The sequence below is a fragment of the Leopardus geoffroyi genome, chromosome A3 (assembly GCF_018350155.1).
Source record: "Leopardus geoffroyi isolate Oge1 chromosome A3, O.geoffroyi_Oge1_pat1.0, whole genome shotgun sequence".
NCBI lineage: Eukaryota > Metazoa > Chordata > Mammalia > Carnivora > Felidae > Leopardus > Leopardus geoffroyi.
In genome coordinates, this window is record NC_059336.1 from 20,899,847 (window position 1) to 20,921,739 (window position 21,893).

General features: G+C 52.4%; 1 protein-coding gene across 1 annotated transcript; it reads right to left on the reverse strand.

Moving 5' to 3' along the window:
• Positions 1 to 492: 492 nt before the first annotated feature.
• FAM83D (family with sequence similarity 83 member D) lies at positions 493 to 21,670 on the reverse strand. Its single transcript, XM_045444611.1, has 4 exons — positions 21,097 to 21,670; positions 9,327 to 9,494; positions 4,972 to 5,096; positions 493 to 1,633 (listed from the first exon to the last, which is right to left on the reverse strand). Exons 1-4 carry the CDS (start codon positions 21,571 to 21,573, stop codon positions 643 to 645), a joined length of 1,761 nt encoding a protein of 586 aa, XP_045300567.1. The 5' UTR covers positions 21,574 to 21,670; the 3' UTR covers positions 493 to 642.
• Between the last annotated feature and the right edge of the window lie 223 nt (positions 21,671 to 21,893).

Sequence of the window (21,893 nt, forward strand, 5' to 3'; positions counted from 1 at the left end):
AAGAGACAGACAATAAGAAAGTTTTTTCTAAACAGGATTTTGATAAGACCTAGTGTTCAAATCTCTAAAACAGAAGAGCACACAAATCTAAAAAAGCACAGCACGCATTTTATCTCTTACCTGAATGAACCTGAGAACCCCTAAACACTCTCTTTAAGAGATATCAATATTGGGGCGCCTGGGTGGCGCAGTCGGTTAAGCGTCCGACTTCAGCCAGGTCACGATCTCGCGGTCCGTGAGTTCGAGCCCCGCGTCGGGCTCTGGGCTGATGGCTCAGAGCCTGGAGCCTGTTTCCGATTCTGTGTCTCCCTCTCTCTCTCTGCCCCTGCCCCGTTCATGCTCTGTCTCTCTCTGTCCCAAAAATGAATAAACGTTGAAAAAAAAAATTAAAAAAAAAAAAAAAAAGAGATATCAATATTAAAGTTGTGCAAAGAAATTGTACCCATAGTGTTTCGACCATAAAACCAACACCTGGTTTATACATGACAAGAACAGGATAAGAGCACATAAAATAATGTGCAGTTTATAGAATTCAGAGAAGAACGGGGGACCAAAGATCAGGTGAACAAACTGTAAAGCAGGGTGCTCGGTGGATCAGCACCGCGCGCCTGATGGAACCAGGAGGCGCTGAACGCCGAGCAGTCACTGGTAGGAGGGATACAGCGCGGTGTCTCTCACAGCCAGGAGATTCACTGATGCTCTGGTAACGTTTCCGGAATGAAAACCGAGGTAGTTCTCAGCAAGGAATGTTCTCCTGGAGAGCATGGCCAGCATGTGGTTGAGCCGGGACCTGATACCAGCAAAGTGAAACTGGCGCTCTTGATTCAAGTTCCTAAAGGAGTCTCGCAAGCACAGATCCAAGTGGGGGGTGCCCCAGTACTTGGCATGTCCAGCGGGGACAAAGTCAGGGGCTCTGCTGGATGTCTGGGAGCCCAGAGAGCTCGCCACAGAGCCCTGCGAAGACAGAGAGGAGGAAGACCTCAAACTGGGAGATCTGGACACAGACATCCTGGACACTGGTGACCCTTCTTTAGACTGGGTGCCCTGAGAAAAGAGAACATTCTCGTCCACGTCAGTCTGGGTGGCGGCCGACGTGGACCGAACCGCAGCTTGGGAGCTCGCGACCCTGGTGGTGACCGCGGTCTGGGTCCCGGCACATGCCGTGGTGACTCTGGCTTGTGTCCCCGCGTCGCTCGTGCTCACTGCTGGAACCTCCTCTCCTGGCTCCGTCTGGGTGGCCGCATCGGTCGTCCTCCTCCCGCCCTGTGGTCTGTCCTGGCAGCTGATGACATCGTCCTCATCGCCGACGGTGGAGGACTCGCAGTTCTGGTGCCTGGCCTCTGCCCTGCCTTCAGCGGGGGCCTCACACCCCAGCTCAGCCTTCTTGGGGGTGCTCGAGAGCCGGGACAGCCGCAGGCGCAGCAGGCCACCCAACGTGAGCTCCTTAGACAGGGGTTTACTGTCCACTAGATGGTCAAACTTGCCGCTGATCTGGAAGTCAGACAGCAGCTTGGAGCTGATGGGCTTCGACTGTGCATACAGGATTCGGAACTCCAGATCAAAGTGTTCAACCACTTGGCCAGACAGAATGACCAAGTTACTGCTATTTAATTTGCCATCTGTCCACGTAAAACTTAAGGATTAAAAACAAACAAACAAACAAACAAACAAACAAACAGAAGCTGGTAAGCATGAGCACTCTTAGTTTACTCACTGTCAAAATGAACAATAAAGCCTAGATATCCTGCTCCAGGAGTCACAACTCTGGTGACAGCATACCCACCATTCAGTGTAAATTCAACACCCCAACCCCATACATAACGTATGTATGCGGTAACAGAAAGAAAAAGGCCAACTGTTTAACCAACACACTGAGACTTAGACATCCACAGCCTCAGAGTTTCTACAAACTAGAAAGGGCTTCAAAAAGATTTAGGCAAGCACCCTGATTTAGAAGTGATAAAACTAGCTAGTGATGTCCCAGCGGGAAGCTGATCTAGACTGCAGACGAGACCCCAGGACGTAAGGACTGTTAGTGCAGTGCTCCTTACTACCTGCTCCCATGCTGCCATTTTCTTCCTTCTTTTTTAAGATTTTTATTTATCTACTTTGAGAGAGAAAGTGCAAGCAGGGGAAGGGCAGAGATAGAATGCGAAGCAGGGTCTGCACTGCCAGCATGGAGCCCAATGTGGGGCTTGAACTCAGGAACCGTGAGATCGTGACCTGAGCTGAAGTTGAAAGCTCAACCAAAGGAGCCACCCAGGTGCCCCTTCTTTTTCTTTTCCTTTTTTTTTAATGTTTATTTATTTTTGAGAGAGAAAGAGCAAACGGGGAGGGGCAGAGAGAGAGGGAGGCAGAGGATTCGAAGTGGGTTCTGTGCTGACAGCAGCGAGCCTGACGCGAGGCTCAAACTCAAAAACAGTGAGATCGTGACCTGAGCCAAAGTCAGACACTTAACCAAGCCACCCAGGTGCTGCCAGTGCTGCCATTTTCAATGGGGGACAGTAGCACATTCAGGGCTGATTAGTGGCCATGTGTCCTGCCTGTCAGGCATCCTTCTTCCTCTAGTAATAGAACCCCATCCACCACAGCCTTCTTCTTAGGCACTTCCTGCAATCACAATGGGGTGGACATATGACCCAGGCTGACCAGAGTATGCCACCCACTTGGGTCAGGGACCTACCCAGGATGGGCACATGACCTAGCTAGGACCAAGTAATTCTTCAAGGACTGATGCCAGTGCAGGCAGAAAGAAAGTCTCTCTCTTTGGGAGAGATACTAAAGGCTATGTAAGTAAGCCTGGACCTTGCCTTCAAAGGGAGAGCGTGACTGAGAATAAAGATCAACTAGAAAAAAAGCAGGACCAGGGGACAACATTCTGATCAATGTATGCCCTCCAGGTCAAGATGAACTGAAAACCAACTGCACCTTTCTACACTCCCAAGTTATGGAACTCAATAAATTCTATTTTGCATAAAGTAGTTTGAGCTAGCTTTCTACACTCCTGATCACCCCACTGATAAAGAAGTTTGTATCAGGAATAGGATGTTTTATGGGCGCCTGGGTGGCTCAGTCGGTTAAGCATCCGACTTTAGCCTGATTTCAGCTCAGGTCATGTCTGTGGGTTCGAGCCCCATGTCAGGCTCTGTGCTGACAGCTCAGAGCCTGGAGCCTGCTTCACATTCTGTAACTCCCTCTCTCTACCCCTCCCCCGCTTGCACTCCATCTCCCTCTCTCTCAAAAATAAATAATAAACATTAAAAATTTTTTTTAGGGGCGCCTGGGTGGCGCAGTCAGTTAAGCGTCCGACTTCAGCCAGGTCACGATCTCGCGGTCCGTGAGTGTGAGCCCCGCGTCAGGCTCTGGGCTGATGGCTCAGAGCCTGGAGCCTGTTTCTGATTCTGTGTCTCCCTCTCTCTCTGCCCCTCCCCCGTTCATGCTCTGTCTCTCTCTGTCCCAAAAATAAATAAACGTTGAAAAAAAAAAAATTTTTTTTTTAAAAATTTTTTTTAAAGGAATAGGATGTTTTAAATGAGAGATCATGAAACATAGTGTCAGCTCTGTCTCTACCTTGAGAACTGCCTTCAAAGCCCCAGAAGAAAGATTCTGAAAACCTTCAATGAGATCATGCAAACAAGACACCTATCCAACACCAGGAGTATAAAATACCATCAACAAATAGAAGCTATAATCCTCGGGGCATCTGGGTGACTCAGTTGGTTAACCAGCTCTTGGGTTCATCTCAAGTCACGATCTCATGGTTTGTGAGTTCGAGCCCTGCATCAAGCTCCATGCGGACAATGCGGAGCCTGCTTGGGATTCTGTCTCCCTCTCTCTCTGCCCCTCCCCCCACTGAATCTCTCTCTCTCTCTCTCTCTCTCTCTCTGTCTCTCTCACTCACTCAAAATAAATAAATAGACTTAAAAAAAAAAAACCTATCATCATCATCCTCAATGGTAGCATATCTCATTTGCAGAGGGTAATTTTTATATTTGATATTTCAGGATGGCCAAAAACCATTTGGGACTAAGTTTGTATACGCAGATAAAGCTTGCTTCGGGTGAAAATCTAGTCTCCTCCTGTTATTTATAAACGTCTTATGAAAGGAAGTCTCGAGGAAGTGTGAATTTTGTTCTGAGCAATGATGGTACTGTCTGAAAAGAAAGGCACCAAGAGTTTCTTGATCTGACCCCCTCAGCTTCCACAACCTTTTTGCACATCTGCCAGGGCTGACACAATCATCACTCGGGAATGCGCGTTTCTCCAAAAATGAGTTTTTCTTTTTTAAACTCAAGACATGCCTCACGCACACCGTCAGACAATCGAATGCACAGACACACTGCCATTGGAGCCACGTAAGTAAACACGGTGCATCTTAACTTCTGGAGATTCGTGAAAATCAATGATCCAATCATCTGCACCCTCTATTCGACGACACTCTACCGTAAGATACCACTGCCAAGTTCAGACCTCAAAGGTGGGGCCAGAAACCTGGATCAGTACTTTCTAGACTAAAGCACTAAGTTACAAGGCTTGACGGAAGGTGAAGGATTTAAGCATAAGGTAACAGCTTCGGCTCTGCCCTCCACACTGACGCTGAGACCTGTGATGACCCTTACCTGCAAGTAAACAGGGACAAGGGGCGGGGGGGGGGACCAAGGAACAGGAATTGAGACTGCTCCTGTCACTGGTAACCCCAGTCTGGCCACCACAGGCCTGGCAGGGGCTCCAGGCAAGTTTCAACATCCACGCCTTAGTTTCGTGGCCCCCCAGGGCAGGGGAGGTGACCCGCCCCCCAACCACCTCCTGCAAAAGGCCACTCGGACTGACGTCCTCACACGCACAGATGCACACCTACCAGAACGCCCGGCCACGGAGGCTCACGTTGAGAGGAAAAGCAGCTTTTCCTTTATCCAGCATGCACCCGCTGCAAAGTTCAGAGTCACAAGCACGGGCAGGCTAGAGACTTACCTATAGGAGCCTGTAGCCACGCGAATGCCATCAATCAGTGTGAACTTCTCGTGAACCTGCCCAACTATCTTAGTCCCCGACCTCGCATAGTAAGTGTTTCCGGTAATAGTCCGGACGGTCATCAGCTGTCGGCAGGGAACGGGGGAAAAAGAAACACACAGGCCAGTGAGCAAACGACAGAGGGCTTGGTCTACAGTTCCCGAAAAGACGCACTAGGTGGCAAAGGAGCGGTCCCCCGTCCCCTTCGGTAACGGCACACACGCACACTAGCCAGCGGTTCTCGGGACTCGACGAATGTCACTTCACTTGGTCCGTCTTCTCGTGTGCCCTGTTCTCACACGGACTTGTGAGACTCTTGGTTCACGGGTACATGTGCTCTCAAAGAAGAGCCACTTGTTCTTTGACACGACAGAATCCAAGAAATGACATTGAAACAGAATGTGGGGGATAAAATCAGCAAAGAAAACACACTAATAATAAATACCATTTTAACGAAGGCTTAAGGAAGCTAAGCTGATATTTCTCCTACTCTCTTAGTTGACTGCATCAGTAATGACTAACAGCCCACCCTCACTTGCCCCCATGCCATCCCCGGTATGGGGAACAGGACGAGCCTTCTCTAACACGGGACTTCTGAGGCTGACACACTCACATCATATGTGGCTTCACCAACAATGTCACATCTCCTACGAATTTATCAAAAAGGTACTCCGGTAATACGCTGGGGCCCCACAGTGCATAATCATCCTTGTAAAATGACCCGCATAAATGTATATCCGATGGTATGTAAAACACTAAGACGATCTGCATTATTTGGAGCAAATCAGGACAGCGTCAGCTTTATGCCTTTAGAAACCTTACACAATTCAAATTAAATGCTTAAGATTTTTGTTTGATTCTCTCATTCATTCCGTAAGCAAAGAAAGTCCCTACCATGTGCTGAGCCTTGAGACAATAGAGGGATCAGGCATGTTCCTTACCTTTAGGGACTAAGGGAGAGAAAAGTAATGCGTGATTCAAAAAACAAGGTATGACATCATCCAGAGAAGTGAAAACCTACATCCACACAAAAACCTGTGCACAAACACTCACAGCAACTTTATTCATCATAGTAAGAAACTGGAAACTATCCTAAAGTCCTTCAGCGGGTGAACAGTTAAACTGTGGCACAACCACACCACATGACACTCCTTAGCAGCAGAAAAGAACTAACAATTGATACAATAATTTGGATGGATCTCAAGCGCCTTATGCAGAATGAAAAAAGCCAATCTCAATAGGTCATATACTATATGATTCCATTTATAGAACGTTCTCTAGATGACAAAATTATAGAGATGGGGAATAAATTACTGGTTTCCAGGGGTTAAAAACGAGGAGGAGGGCACAGAGAGGAGCGCAGATGGGACCATAATGGTAGCAAGGAGATGGTTGTGGTGATAGAATAGTCCTGTATCCCGACAGTGGTGGGACAGTTCTGGATCCTGATGGCAGGGGGGGTTCCATAGGTGTACACATGTGATAAAATGGCATAGAACTGTCAACACATGTTGTGCCAACCCCAGATTCCAGGCTGTGGTTTTGTACTAGAAGCCACATAGGATGTAACCATTGGGGAAACCGGGTGAGGGACACATGGAAACCTCTATGTATGACCTTTGCAACTTCTGTGAATCTGTTGTTCCCTTTTTATTTAAAAAAAAAAAAAAAAAAGAATTGAGAGAGAAACGGAGCATGAGCGGGGAGGGGAGAGAGAGAAGGAGACACAGAATCCAAAGCAGGATCCAGGCTCTGAGCTGTCAGCAGAGCCCAACACGAGGCTCGAACTCACAAACCGCGAGATCATGACCTGAGCCGAAGTCGGACGCTTAACCGACTGAGCCACCCAGGCGCCCTGAACCTACTGTTCCTTTAAAATAAAAACATAAGACAAAACAAAAACACCATGGCATGATGTAACATCACTTCCGTGGTCTTACCAAAACACAATCTGAATTTAGCCATGAGGAAGCATCAGACAAACCCAAATCCTACAGAAAACTGGCTAATGTTCTTCCAAAGCACCAAGACCCTAAAAGACAAAGACAGACAGAGGAGCAGCTCCAAATGAGAAGATGCTAAGGAGATAGGACAACTCAATGCAAGATTCGGTCCTGGTTTGGATCCTGAATAAGGAAAAGGGCATTCGTGGAATGATCAGTGAGACTTAGAAGGTCTGTAAATGATGGTATTATATCAAATTTATTTCTCAATTTTGAAATTTGCACAGAGGTTTATAAGACGTTAACATTTAGATAATTTGGGCAAAGAGTATTCAGGAACTCCTTATATTATACCGCTAATTCCTTTGAAAATCCCACTATTTCAAAATAAAATTAAACAAACAAACAAAGAAACTAGGACCTTCCATAGAGGCGCACCCTGGAGCAAGGTGGGGCAGGAGGTTCCTGGAGGAGATACCGATTCCTGACCCAGGTTTCAAAGGATCCACATATAATAGCAAGCATTCAAAAATGTCACCGTGGGCACATTTAGGTGTAGTTTTCTGCATCTTTTCCGTCGGTGCTTACCCAAATGTCGTACAGGCCTCTGTGACTGCAGTCAAAGCGCTTTTGAGGGCCTACGCACAAACACGTGACCAAGTGCCTACAGACAGGACACCCAGCGTCCAGAACCAGCCACAGAGCGAGGGCATGGCAGATGTCAGCCCCCACTGGGGGAGGGTACAGACTCACCAACAGACACGTCCTGGTGAGAGAAGCCACCAGGGAAGACGGTGCTGCTCTAGGAAGAAGTCAAGGCGCTACAAAAATTGGGGCGCCTGGCTGGCTCCGTCAGTACAGCATGCGACTCTTCGTCTCAGGGTTATGAGTTCGAGCCCCGTGTTGGGTGCAGAGATTACTTAAAAAAAACTAAAATCTTAAAAAAAAAAAAAAAAAAGACACTACAAGAACTGCTGAGGCCAAAGGTACAGACTTCCTTTCGACTCCTCCTCGAGGCAACAGTCAACACTGTGCAAGCGAGTCGGTAAATAATGCTGGATTGGATAACTGGATCGTCTCTAAGCCAATGTCACGATCAGAGCTGTGGCCAGAGCCACTCTGTGATTCTCCTGCTGCTGGCACACAGCCCTCGTTGCAGAGAGAGCCTCAGAGTCAAACAGCACATCTTCCATCGCTTCCCCTGGCTCTGTGTAAAAGCAGTCACAGGCTGAATGTCTGCTCAGGTGACAACGTGCTTGTCCACGCCTGACATGCATTTTCCTTGGGTCCCCCTGACCTCGTACTTTAACCGAGCGCGGGTCACACGGCTGGCTCATTTCATCCTGGCTCCAAGCTCCGATTCTACCTCCGCCAGGAATTTGCTTTGTAGCGGCTGTGATAAGTTAGCAACAACCTGATCCTCGGTTTCCCCATTCAGGAAAACGACCACCAAGAACTCGAAGTCAAATAGCCAAATTTTGTAAACCAAATTACTTGACAACGGGGGGGTGGGGGTGCGCTGATGTCCACTCTGCAAGCAGCCTATAGTACCGAAGCCCAATGCGTTGTTCGGTTTGCTGACTGCTTTATTTCCAGCGCCTGGAACAGTTAAGTGGCTCAGGGAAGGTGCTCACATAGGTGATGAGCCAAGTGGATGAATTAAGTTCCAAAGCTCACAGCTCACATTAAGCTGCTTAATTGAAAAAGATGAATAACAAATACGACGATGCTGCTTGCCTCTTTCTGCTACAGAGAACAAGCTGGCTGAGTTATGTAACCGTACATTTAAAGACTTCAGTTTGCATTACTGTCATGCTCAGAGCAAAGGACATGAAAAGCCTAATTTTACAGCAGCGAGAACGGAGAGGCAGCATGTGACAGTGATCAGGAACACGGGGCTGGAGGCAGGCGCACCGCGAGGGAGGCACACCCCCGCTCCTGTCCAGCGGCAGACCCCGGGCTCTCTGTGCCACCACGTCTGCGCTGAAACAGGTACTTACCCGGCAGGGCTGTGGTGAGGACGGAGTTGCCTAACACTTGTCAGGAGCCCAGGACAGTGCCAAGGACAGAGCAGGGGCTCCGTCAACGGTGGCCAGGCCGGCGCTACTGTCAAAAGCAGCGCCTCCAAGGCAGCCCCGTGCGGCCAACGGCCGAGCTCCCGGCTGTTCAGGGGAGGCCAAGGTTTGAAACCTGGCTCTGTGCTTTCTTTTCTGTGAGATTTCAGACAAATGGCTTTGGCCACAGCCTCCGCTGCCTCTCGTGTCATGGGGATCCAACCCCCGCCCCACCCCGCACCATCATGTAGATCATGTAGGTTACAGATGCTCAGTCTTACTGCTGATTAAGGAGAAACTGGAAACATGTAACACAAACCTTCTCCTTTTCAGGATGCACTTTCAGGTCTATGCACATATCCAAAAACTGCGAGAGCAGAGCCTGGTCCAGGAGGATGTAGACGGCGACTCCCTGTTTCCGACATATTTCCTGTAGGTCCCTGAAGATGTCGATGTCCGTGAAAACATCCATCACCACCGCAATCACCTATGGCGTGAGGCAGAGGGAAGAGCAAACTGTCGGCTCACGGGAGCTTACGGTGCACCGTCCAGACTCGGGAGTCCATCTCCGAGCCGGGAAAGGATCCCCACCCTACGGGATCCTTCCTCCCTTCTCCTTCTGCACTACCGGTTTGCCCCCAGCCGCAGACACCTCCTTGTCCAAAGACACTCAGGCCACATCTGGATTTGGCCCAGCTGACCCTCCCGATCGCCTCCCAGCCACTGTCCTCCACGCTTCCTCGGACCAGTCCTTTTTTCTCCCCGGCAGCACTCCATTCGTGCCTGCTGCTCAATCTTCCACACTCGGCATCAGACTACAGTTCCGAGATGCCTCAGCCATGCGGCCCTAAGCAAATTACAGTCGTTCCCAAGGTCTGGTCCTGCGTCTGCAAAATAGGCCTGTGGTCAGAACTGAATGACTACGTTACATGAAGCACAAGGTACAAAACTCCCTCAAGTACCTGTTCGCGGGTTCCCTTCGCCAGTCCAGACAGCTCACCACAGGGAGGCATGGCTCCAGCCGCCAAGCCTCTCATGACACCCTTTGCAAGTTTAAGAGTGGGGCCCTCAGCGAAATCCCTCCAAGGCTGTGGGGTGTCAGAATGTGCAGGCTCAGTACAAGTCTCTGCACACCAAGCCAGAGCTGGGGCCCCGAGCTAAGGCCACGGCTCCCTGGGCCACGGTTTGCAGCAGCCTGGGCCGGAAGAGGGTCTCCCTCCTCCTCACTTCAACAGTGAAAACTAGTGTCTCTTAGGACCACATTAGCTCCTTTTCGAACGTTAAGGTAATTTATTTACGGGTCTCACTTCCTCTATGGGGACGGAGGCCCTGGAATGGGATAGACTCATCTCTGTGACCCTAGAGGACTCATGACAGTACCCGACAGTCCTGACCCCTCAAGGACATGGGTGTTCAAGAAGCAAACGGAGACAAACAGGAGATCCCATGCTCTGTCTCCAACACCCCAAGTCTCGCCTACCAGGAGGCGACCTTGGAGAGACCTTGAAAGGCCGGCTCCCGGGAAGTCACTGCTATGAGGAGTCTGGGAAGATCCATTTCTCTCTGGCTACTTATCCCCGCCCCTCCCCAGTGTTGATGAAGCCCCAGCTGTCGAGCTATTCCCCGGGGAAGGGTTTGCCTCAACCCCCCGGACACGTGATTTTTCTGAACTGGTGGCACCTCGAGAAGTTCACGGCCTCCCACGTGCTTTTATGCATCTTATTTGGAGTTGTATCCTCCCCCGGTTCACACAGCATCGTGGGCAAAAGGCAGAGAGGCCTGGGCACAGATGTCAGCTCTGCAGCTCACCACCGTGTGACCCGAGGCATGCTGCGGAGCCTCAGTTTCCTTCTCTGGAAGAGATGGACAGTAACAGCATCTATGTAAGGGGCTGCTGTCAGGATCGCAGGGGACAAAGACAGAAAGGGCTTAGCTCGGGCATGAAACGGGCATTCCATTTTGCGGCCGGTGCCTCTTCAGAGTCTATGGCGGGCCGAAGCCTGGGCCAGGCAGAAAAGACGGCTCTACAGAATGTGACAGACACCGGACTTGTCCGCAAAAGGAAGACACGCACGCAGGGGGGCCGAATGATACACACCGGACGAGGCGATCACATCACGGGAACTTGGAGGTAGGGAGGAGACGGTCAAGCTGCGGTAGATGCGCTCCAGGCACTCAAATGTTTACAAGAGCAGATAAGGATTCCTGGCAGGGAGGGCCTTTGAGCTGAGTCACGAAGAAGGGCGCAGTCTTGACAGGGGAGAAGTAAAGGGGAGGGTCTTGAAGCCACGTGGCGGCAGAAGAGGCAGGGAATGATGGGGCAGGGGCCAGTGTGGCCGGAACGGAGAGTGTGTGTGATGGGAAGCAGCGGGACAGGACTGAGAGACAGACGGGTGAGCCAGGCGGTAAAACCAGGCGGTGACACCTCCACAGAGGTTTTGAACACACTCGTGTAGGAATGAGCGCAGCGCTCACGAGAGAAAGCTGGAGGAAGACACATCCAGGGTCCGTCCCTGTCCTCAAGAAACCCAGGCCAATGGGGGACAGAGGCGGCGCATGGACGTGCACCCAGACTCCCCGTGGGAGGGACAGAAAACCCTGGCCAGCTGGCTGGCTTAGAGAGGGCTGGAGGGTTGCTGGAGGCAGGGACCCAGGAGCAGGGCCTGCCAAACTGGGCTTTGATTCACCACTGAACCAAACAATACAAAGGCCACCTTTGTTAGGTGGTAAGTAAGTCTCTAATTTGTTATTGGTTTCACTATTTGGTTTTTTTTTTTTTTCAACGTTTATTTATTTTTGGGACAGAGAGAGACAGAGCATGAACGGGGGAAGGGCAGAGAGAGAGGGAGACACAGAATCGGAAACAGGCTCCAGGCTCCGAGCCATCAGCCCAGAGCCCGACGCGGGGCTCGAACTCACGGACCGCGAGATCGTGACCTGGCTGAAGTCGGACGCTTAACCGACTGCGCCACCCAGGCGCCCCTCACTATTGGGTTTTAAAGCCCCAGCCTTTCCTGTGGGTGTTGAAAATAACTGGATCTGAACGCAAGGTGTTAAGAAGGTGGGCGCAAGTGCTTCCCTCCCTAACTTCCCCCTGTACCCAACATCCCCTCCCTCTCTTACTAGAGCGGACTCTTGAAAGGTGTGCGACAGAGGCACAGCCCTGCGCAGGAAAGCAATGAGCACGAAGACCTTCCCTCCTTCAAGACCCCACCCCACTTTCCTGTACTCTCCCCACTCCAGCCCCGTGCAACCAAGTCCTGCAGACTCAACGAGACCTGGGGAGTCTCCAATCTCTCAAGGGACAGTCTCCTCACTGAGCTCAGCAATGGCCTGGACTCATTCGCTGGCCAGCCAAGTGTCTGCTTTCCAAGGCCGGACCCATCTCCCAGGTGCTGGGGCTCCTGCTACAGGTCTCTGGGCCCTGCAAGGATGCCCAGACTTGGAACCAGTCCCTGCTGTCACTCCCGGAGATATCACGCGGGATGGACAAAGGAGAGACGCATCTGGAAAGCGGGCATCCTGTGCCCATCAAGCCCCCACACGGCCACTGTGGGCACTGCCTACCCCAGCCTGTGCTGCAAAGAGCCTGCCCGATCTCTTAGGGCTAGAAAGCTCTGCAAGAGGTGACTTTTGAGAGTCTATTCCAGGTCAACCCCCATCTGCAACTCTGTGCAAATCAGTCATTACAGGAGGAAACATCTAGCCGCCAGAAGCCCGGCTGGCTGGTCTGCCGCCCGGTACCCCATAGTTCCTGCACATCTCCAGCCACATCTAGAGCAGCCGTGACTGTGTCAAGCCCCACACCATCCTCACAGGTGCCCCCCACCACCGCCACAGTCACTGCAACTACTCCTTGATGATTTAAACCAAGGGATCGAGTGACACACACAGTTACACAGTAGCAACCACTGCACTATTGTGTATTGGGGACAAGTAGAGACTCTACTCACGTTCATTTTTTACGTGACCTGGGAGCTTTTCCATTTGCTTTCTTGCACAAAAGCTCTAAAGAGAGATCTAGAGATTTCAAAACACCAGTAATTGTTATCTCTGATTTACAGATGAGGAAAATACAGCTTGGAGGGGTTAGGTGACTCGTTCGTAGGGATATTCTTAAACACATGCAGGAGCTGGTGTCTCAACCCCGGCCTGAGCGACTCTAGAGCCACCTATTAGAAGAGGGTTAAATATTATTCCAAACAAGCCTGAGGTTCAGTGTTCAAGGGACAGAGCTTGGAATACATCCTGAAGGGACCAGTGGAATATTTCGCAAAGGACATGGGATGGAGCCCGTCGGAGGATGATTACTAATAACACGAAACAGCTCACAGAACGAACGTTCAGGAAGTGTGGAGTGCCGTAGCACGTGGGCACCTTCTCTCTGCAGGCGGTCCCGCCGACTAACCCAGAACGACTAAATCCGGAAACCTTGGGAGCACAGGCCGTAGAGGCGGACCTGACGCGGAAGCCAGCTCCTCCGCTTTCGAGCACCCCGTGCCCGCTGGCGCGGTACCTAAGTGTCGCTGCCTCCTGTTGCCTGCAAATACTACTGCCGATCCGGTAGCGGCTGCAGTGGGTTCAGTCCAGAGAGGGCACTTGACGGCTCCTGGCACACAGGAAGCCCTCACACGGCAGCCTGTGTGTCTTAGCCCCAAGTCCGCCACGGTCTCCCTCCCTTCCCGCCCACAGCCACAAAGCAAGGACACGTGTGCAACACGCTTGGAATTCTGCCAGAGGTCTGCGCACATTCAATGACGTGTCAACCTGCCCCGGGGGGGGAGGGGGGGTGGCCAACGCCAGCCCGGCAACTGGATTCTTCGCGCGGACCACATGGCTCTCAAACCCATTTCCTCCAGGTCCCCCGTGCTCTCCCACCTACTCTTCTGGAGATGGTCTCGCTCAAAAACAAGAGACCTCTTTTCTCCCCATTCATTACAGGTTTTAAAAAGAACAGAAACGGTCTCCTTGAAATGTCTTAAAAAATTTTTAAGTTAACTTGGCATTATCTTCTGGATTTAGAAACAAAGCAAATGTCCACGGTCGACCCTAACCTTGCCTGTGCGAGTTGGTCTCTCTCGGTTTCATGGGCTGTCAGTGTACGATTAATCATTTAAGTGCTGGACTAAGGTGCTGGCGTGGCCTCCGTCTGCAGCCTGGCACAGCGGCTCTCCCGGGAGGCGGGAAGGCGCGCCAACTGCTCGCGGGCCACGGTGGCAGCCATGTGGCTGCTGTCGTGTCCCAGCGTGAAGTACGCATGCCCGCTGGGCTTTCAGAAAGAAAAAGCATCCAGAGGGGCTTGGGGGACTTAGGGGGCTATCATTCTGAGTTATTGATAATTACGTAAAACATTTACCTGGCTCTGACGTCCGATTTACAAAACAGGGTGCTTTCAGAGACACCTAGCTTCCGTCCTTGTCCCTTCCCTTTTTCTCCTTTCCCTTCCTCCTTCTGCATTACAATCATTTCAATCCATTTTTGGTTCCTCTTCCATTTTCTTGAATATAAAGAAGTCTGCCTTAGGCCCATGTATGTACATACTTGTTTGCTATAAACAAGAATGTGTATTATGTACAGGTGTATGTGTGTGTGTGTGTTCACACCCCCCTGTAGATTACAAGGCAGAATGTGATGCACGCTGTTCTAGAGCAGTGCTCATCAATGCAAGCTTCTGAGAGGAAGGAAACGTGCTAGGTCTGTGCCATCCACACAGCAGCCGCTAGCCACCAGTGGAGACTGAACACCTGAAATATAGCTCGTGAGGCAGAGGAACTGAGTTTTTCACATTTCATTTGAATGCATATAAACTGAAATTGCCACTGGTGGCTAACGGTGACTTCACTGGTCGGTGCGGCCCTAGACACTTAGTCACTGCTTTCTCAGAGCCGCAGGGGACTCCACTCTGGGGACGCATCCGTTCTACTGAAGGACATCTCAGCTCCCCCAGCCTCTCGCTATGGTAAGTAGTGCCGCAAACAGCCTGCTACACGCGTCTATGCGTGTTTTTGCCAGTGTTATCGTTGGGACAGACACACACACGTGGAGTTGCTAGGCTGATGCGTAAGTACAACTCAAGTGTTGCCGCATATGTCAAATTCCCCTCCAGAGGCTACATCGTTTGCATCAGTGTCTTTAGAAAGCCCGCATACCCAGTACTTTTTTGGCGAGCGAACGGATCCCGTATCTGTAAAGGAATCCGGACGATCCTGTGGCTTCCCTGCTGCCTGATGGACGCCAGCTGGAAACAGTGAAGGAAGGAACAGGCCGACAGAGAAGGTGGCTACAGGACCGAGAGCAGGAGGGAGTGGGAGTGGCTGTTCCCCGGGGGCAGAGCTTCAGTCAGGGAACACGAAACCATTCTGCGGACAGATGGTGGAGACGGATACACGATGTGAATGTGCTCAAGGCCAGTTAATGGTTAAAATGGCAGATCGACTTGCGTGTATTTTACTGTAATTAAAAAAAAAAAAAAAAAAAAGAGGGGCACCTGGGCGACTCAGTCAGTTAAGTGTCTGACTCTTGATCTCAACTCAGGTCTTGATCTCAGGGTCACGAGTTCAAGCCCCACACTGGACTCCACACTGGGCGTGGAGCCTACCTGAAAAAATATAAAATAAAAAATAGGGGCACCTGGGCGGCCTAATGGGTTAAGCTTCTGACTCTTGGTTTCTGCTCAGGTCGTGATCTCACAGTTCGTGAGTTTGAGTCCCACATTGGGCTGTGCACTGACAGTGCAGAGCCTGCTTGGGAATCTCTCTCTCCCTCTCTCTCTCTTCCTCCTCCTCCTCCTCCCCTGCTCATGCTCTCTCTCTCTCTCTCTCTCAAAATAAGTAAACTTAAAAAAAATAAAAAATAAATAAAAAGAAAGAAATGAAGTGGCTAACAATTCCAAACTCCTTCACCTGACTCATAAAACCAAAAGGAAGAGATAAAAAGCAGCCACCCGGTCTGGTGAGGCACAGCCTAAAGTTGTGCATCAGATAGGCTTTCTAGGCCAGCGCTTCTCGATTTTCTTCCCCAGGGGACATCTGGCAATTTCTTTGAATTGTGGTAAAATAGATAATAAATCTGCTATCTTCATCATTTTCAAGTGTATTTTCAGCGGCACGAATTACGTTCACCACATTGTGCGATCATCACCACTATCTGTTTCCGAGAGGTTTTCCTCGCCCCAAACAGAAACGCTATAACCTTTAAGCAATAGCTCCCTATCCTCCCCAACCCCCCTTGGGAGACTTTTTTGAACATCATGACTCTTGGCCGGGGATGGTGCTTCTGGCATCTGGTGGGCGGGGCCCGGGGAGGCTGCTTGGGCACCCAAGGCACAGGACAGCCCTCCAAGACAGAGCGTGATCTGCTCCAAAACATCCACGGCAGAGTGATGCTGAGAAAGCCCGCCCCGGGCTGACTGGGGCATCCGGAGCAGGAACTGATCACTGCACAGATTCTACTGAAACCCAGAGGAGCGTTAAACAAGATCAGGAGCACCTTAGTTCTCTGATACATCCACACGCACATCAGGGGCCTCGGCCAGATTTCTCAGCAGCCACTCCTGGCAGGACTCTTGTCAACACAGTGACGCTTCTCCCAATGCTCAGGTTATCAAATGGATGCCCCAGGGTGTGTCATAGCACAGGTGTCTCTCTGGAACACGGGTAGCTGGTAAGAAGGATGCCTGAGGAGTATGGAACCTCCAGAATGGGCTCTGCCCATGAACTCCCATTCAAAACCTAGAGATACCCCAAGGGCCGGCACAGAAACCCATCACCAGTGAGGGCACGCAGCACGTCCAGGGAAGGTCTCCACTCCCACCTGACCCCTGGGGAGGCGGGGCCCAGCCACACGCTGATTCACAGGGCAGCAGAGGCAAAGAGAAAAATGACTCCTCGACAAATTCAGTAATGTAGGGAAAGACTCCAGAGTAGGTGTGTCAGGGAAAAATCCTGTTCGGTTCAAAATTATTCTAGAATTCCCTCGGGAAGCCAACATCTTGGCTCTCGGGTCCAAAGCAGTCAGTATTTCCTCCAGCTTTGGTGGAGCTCGACCAGGTCAGCAGTCAGCCTGCATTCAGAAGCCAGGCCGCACATACATCATGTGTGTTTTCAACGCCCTCCCTCACTCACGTGGCAGGATGCCCACGCTTTGAAAGGCACTCAGAAACTGAGCCAGTGGAGGGCCTGGCAGACTCACAGCCCCGGTCACACCTACTCTGGGACAAGAACTCGCTGGAAAGGCAGGCGGAATCGCTCAGACCATTTGTCATTTCTGCCCCACCTCTCCTCTCCCGGCCAACCACGCCAGACACCCTGCATGCGGCCCAGGTCCCAGGTGAGGATGAAACCTGTCCGAAAACCCTCCGTCCAGGCTGCAAAGCTAGGATTAGACACCTCCGTTTCCCAGGTGACCCCGGTTTCTTGGGCCTGTATCCTGACCACTCCAATCTTCTTCCCGAAACGGACAGGAAGTATTCGTCCCGTCCTAGTCGTTTTCCTGTTTATAGGATATGCAAGGAGGAAATAAAAAGTCCCAATCTCCAGAAACTGTTAAAAACCTTCAGCCTGTCGCTGAAAACTGCCAAGGTGCCAATCCTCTCTCATGCCAGGGAATCCACGGGGAGCAGAGATTGCGAGCATGGGCTTGGGAGCTAGGCAGACGGGCTACCTCTGTGATCTTGGGCAAGTTACTTAACCTCTCTGGGCCTGGACTCTTCTTACCTGTGGCCTCCTCCTAACAGTGGGAGGGTTCAATGGGAGAATCCAGGTAAAGGGTGCAGCACAGAAATTGACCCACTGCAGGGGCTCAAGCATACCATCAGGACACAGATGCGTAACAGCTTTTCATCTCATCCTGAGACAGCCCGGGACCGGCATCGTCAGTGTCCTTGCTGTCACCGGGACTGAACTTCAAAGGACGCAGCCAGAGTGACGCAGCCACTCCTGTGCACACAAGGCGCAACTCTACCCCGAGCCGCAGCTCTGGTGGGGCCACCCGGTGAGCTCCCTATGATATCACCCCCATAAGGCCCTGTCCACCTGAGGACGGAGACAGCGCCTTATCCTTGCAGGGCACCAGGCGGAGCGCTGGGGCTGCCGGGGGCTGAGGGCCGCCGTACTTCAGTTGGGAGTCCTGGCTCTGTCTTTCCCCAGCTATGTGACCTCGGGGCAACTTAACTTCTCTGTGCCTCAGCTCCATCACCTGCGGAGTGGGGATAACTGCACCTACCTTGGGACTACCTGCTTCGCAGAGCATTATCGTATTCTTTATTTTTTTTATTTTTTTTTCAACGTTTATTTATTTTTTTGGGACAGAGAGAGACAGAGCATGAACGGGGGAGGGGCAGAGAGAGAGGGAGACACAGAATCGGAAACAGGCTCCAGGCTCTGAGCCATCAGCCCAGAGCCCGACGCGGGGCTCGAACTCACGGACCGCGAGATCGTGACCTGGCTGAAGTCGGACGCTTAACCGACTGCGCCACCCAGGCGCCCCTAACGTATTCTTTAAAGTAAAGGGGATGAGGCCTCAAGGTTAGTGTGTCTCAAATCCAACCCGTCTCCGGGTCCCCACTCTCGGCCTTGTTCTTCCTCCTAATTTGGTAGCTTCACTGCCCACCAAGCTAAAAAAAAAAACCTCTGTCCTCCCCAACCCTGCCTCTCCCGTGTTCTCCTTGGCCTTGCTCACTCTCCTGTTCCCTCCCAGGCCAACAAATGACCGAGTCCTGTCATTAAAACTTCCCCTGCCCAACTGCCCAGCACTGCCTTAGCACACACCCTCTTCTGGTCGCTAGATCCCTATGGCATCCTCCTTACAAGCACCCCACACACCAGCCTCGGCCCTCTCTAACCCGGGCTCCCTTGTGCTCCCACCAGAATGACTGCTCAGGAATGCCAATTTGATCATGCTCCTCCTTCAAAACCTTCAATGGCTCCCCAGTGCTCTTTAGCGGGCAAAGCACGGCTCCAGCCTCCCCTTCAGCCTCCTCTTCTACCACTAACCCTGCCTACTCGTTGTTCAAGCTGTGAGGAACTTGGCTGCCTCCAAACATGCCAGGTCCTTTCACACTTCTGGGCCAGTCTCTACCCTCTGGCCTGGCAAGTCCCACGCATCCTCCTGGACCCAGATCCAAGGTCACCACCTCTCCTGAGGCTTGCTTTCTTTCTTCCTCCAATGTCTCTATCTGTAGCAACCTCCCCACCCATTCCACCAGCAGACTGTCAACTCTCAAGTGTCCGGCAAGCATCATGCCCTTCACCTGTGGCCCCTAGCCCCTGGCACAGCACCCAATACGTGGTAGGTGCCAAATGAGCGAGCAATTTGGCCTCCGGCAGAGACACTGAAAATATTAATCTGATCTAAAGGTAATGTACCACCTTTCACCATTAAAATCGCCCAGGTTCCAAATGCAGCATCTCAAAGATGTGAGTGTGTGGCTGGACTGGAGCACAGAACAGGGCAGGACATTCTACCCTGGAATGCCAGTATTACAGAATGCCCCCAGGACAAAAGGGTGGCTGAGGGCCAGCCTCGAGCCCCTTCTAAGGCCAGCACATGAGTCGACAGGCAGCATTCCCTCTGGCCTTAGCTCCAGAATCCTTTCACTACCACTAAGAAGTGGAGCTGGGTAAGAGGTTAGGGCAATTCTCCTCTTTCATGGAGACCTATTCGTTGCTTTTCTCAAGTTGCAAGTGCCCAAATTCCCTCCTGGAGGCAAGCCTGGAAATGCACCCCACCATCAGGACTTTTTCCATCCTCTTACTCTTCTTGAGTGTCTGCTCCATCAAAAGGACCGTCAGCACACCCAAAGCACTGCACGGCTGATTCCAGCGTAGCTGGAGCCTGCACCTACTCCCCCAAAAGCAAAGCCCTAGCCCACACTACCCTCTACCCACTGCAACCCCACCAGCAGGAAAGGAACAGGCAGCATCAAGAACACTGGTGAGAATCCGGGCTTGTTCCTGGGCTTGACTGTTTCCGCCAGAATGATGCAGATATCATAAGCCACAGACACACTCAGGTACCAGCCCCCCTGAGTCTAACCATGGCCTGGGGCTTCACCTGCCATGTTCCTGGCACAGGTGGCCGCTAGGAAGATGGGCACTATGCCAGTCAGCAAGCAAGGTGGCAGCTAACTACAGCTCTAGACTAAGGCAGCTAACTACGGCTCCAACCCCACTCACCTGGTGCTACGTTCTCGCAGACCCCTAGGTATCCAGCACCCTGCTGCAGTCGAGATTTCCCACCCCACCCATTCTAAGAGTCAAGACAACAGCACCAAAACCCACTGGGAAGAGAGATGATCCAAAGCAGGGGTATCTGCCCGCCTCATTCACAGAAAGAGCAATTTCCTGGGGCGCCCTGGGTGGCTCAGGAGGTTGGGTGTCTGACTTCCGCTCAGGTCCATGATCTCCGGGTTGGAGGGTTCCAGCCCCATCAGGCTCTGTGCCGGCAGCTCAGAGCCCGCGCAGCCTGCTTGGATTCTGTTGTCTCCCTCTCTCTCTGCCCCTCCCCCACTCGCTGTCGCTGTTTGTCTCTCTCTCTCTCTCACACACACACAAATAAATAAGCATTAAAAAGAGAGAGAGAGAGCAATTTCTCTGGTCAATGGCAGGACGGAAAGAGGCAGGATTCTCAGTTTACCACTGGAATGTATTGGCTTTCTACAAGATAAGACACGCGGCGGTGACTAGCAATAAACAGACTCCTAAGCCCCAAAGTTGTCTCTGGGTACAATCTTTCTGGAATTTTTCCCTAGGTAACGCACTTACTTCTTAGGAGATGGGATCCAGTGTTGGCTGGCAGCCAGGAAAATTAGCACTCTCGTTTGGTTTTAACTAAAATGTGGAACTAGAAGTATTTCTGGTCCCCTCCCCCAGGGGATGTGAATGTCAGGAGTTGGACCTCGGCCACAATGCTCCTCCTTGAGGACTGCGGCTTCCCCCCACGTCCCTGACACAACGAGCGGCCGAGTGATCAGTGATCCGAGCGAAGCCACGCAGAAGGGGCGAGTCGGGGGCCCCCGGGACCACCCGGCCCCGCGCTCCATTCTTCCGAGGGCCTCCCGTCCGCCCCGGGCCCCGAGCCGGAGCGCTCACCTCCCGCGCGGAGCGGAGCTGCTGGCGCAGCGCGTCCTTGCAGCCGTAGGGGCCGCCGGCGCCCGCGCCGCGGGGCTGGAAGTGCGCCTCGACGCGCGTGGCGCCGCGGTAGGCGCCCTGGTAGAAGGCGGGCCAGCCGAGCTCCAGCAGCGGCGGCTCCAGGTCCGACTGCTCGGGGAAGTAGGTGCCGGATGAGCAGTCGTGCGACGAGCCGAAGGAGTCCTCGGCCCCCGCCGCCGCGCCCTCCTGACCGGGCCTCTGGGCCGCCCGCAGGATGGCGCGCACCTCGTCCGGGTTCAGGAAGCGGCCCAGGCGCTCTCTTCGCAGGAAGGCCTCGAAGGCACAGGGGCCGCCCGCCACCAGCTCCTCGAGCGCCAGGCGCCGCGCCTCGCTGTATAGCTCGGCCGGGTTGGGCGGCCCGCACGGCGACAGGCAGGCGGCGAGCAGCTCGTCCGGACCCTCGAGGCGCAGAGCCATTGCGAAGTCCGGACAGAACAGGACCGCTGCAGAGTCGGCGGAGCGCGGGCGTGCCGGCAGCTTTATACGCACCTTTGAATCTAACCGGCCCGCGTCCCGGCCCTCTCATTGGCTGCCACCTCTAACGGCGGAATCCAGGCGCTGCGAACGCCACCACGGCCCCTCCCCCTGATGTGCTATTGGCTGCTCCGCGGCCCGGCCCCGCCCCGCGCCTCCGCATTGGCTGCCGGCGGCGGCCGAGTCCAAACTCTGGGGTCGCTCCGTGGAGTTTCAACGTGGCGGCTCTACGGCTGCGCTGATGAGTTGCTCCTGCTCCGGGC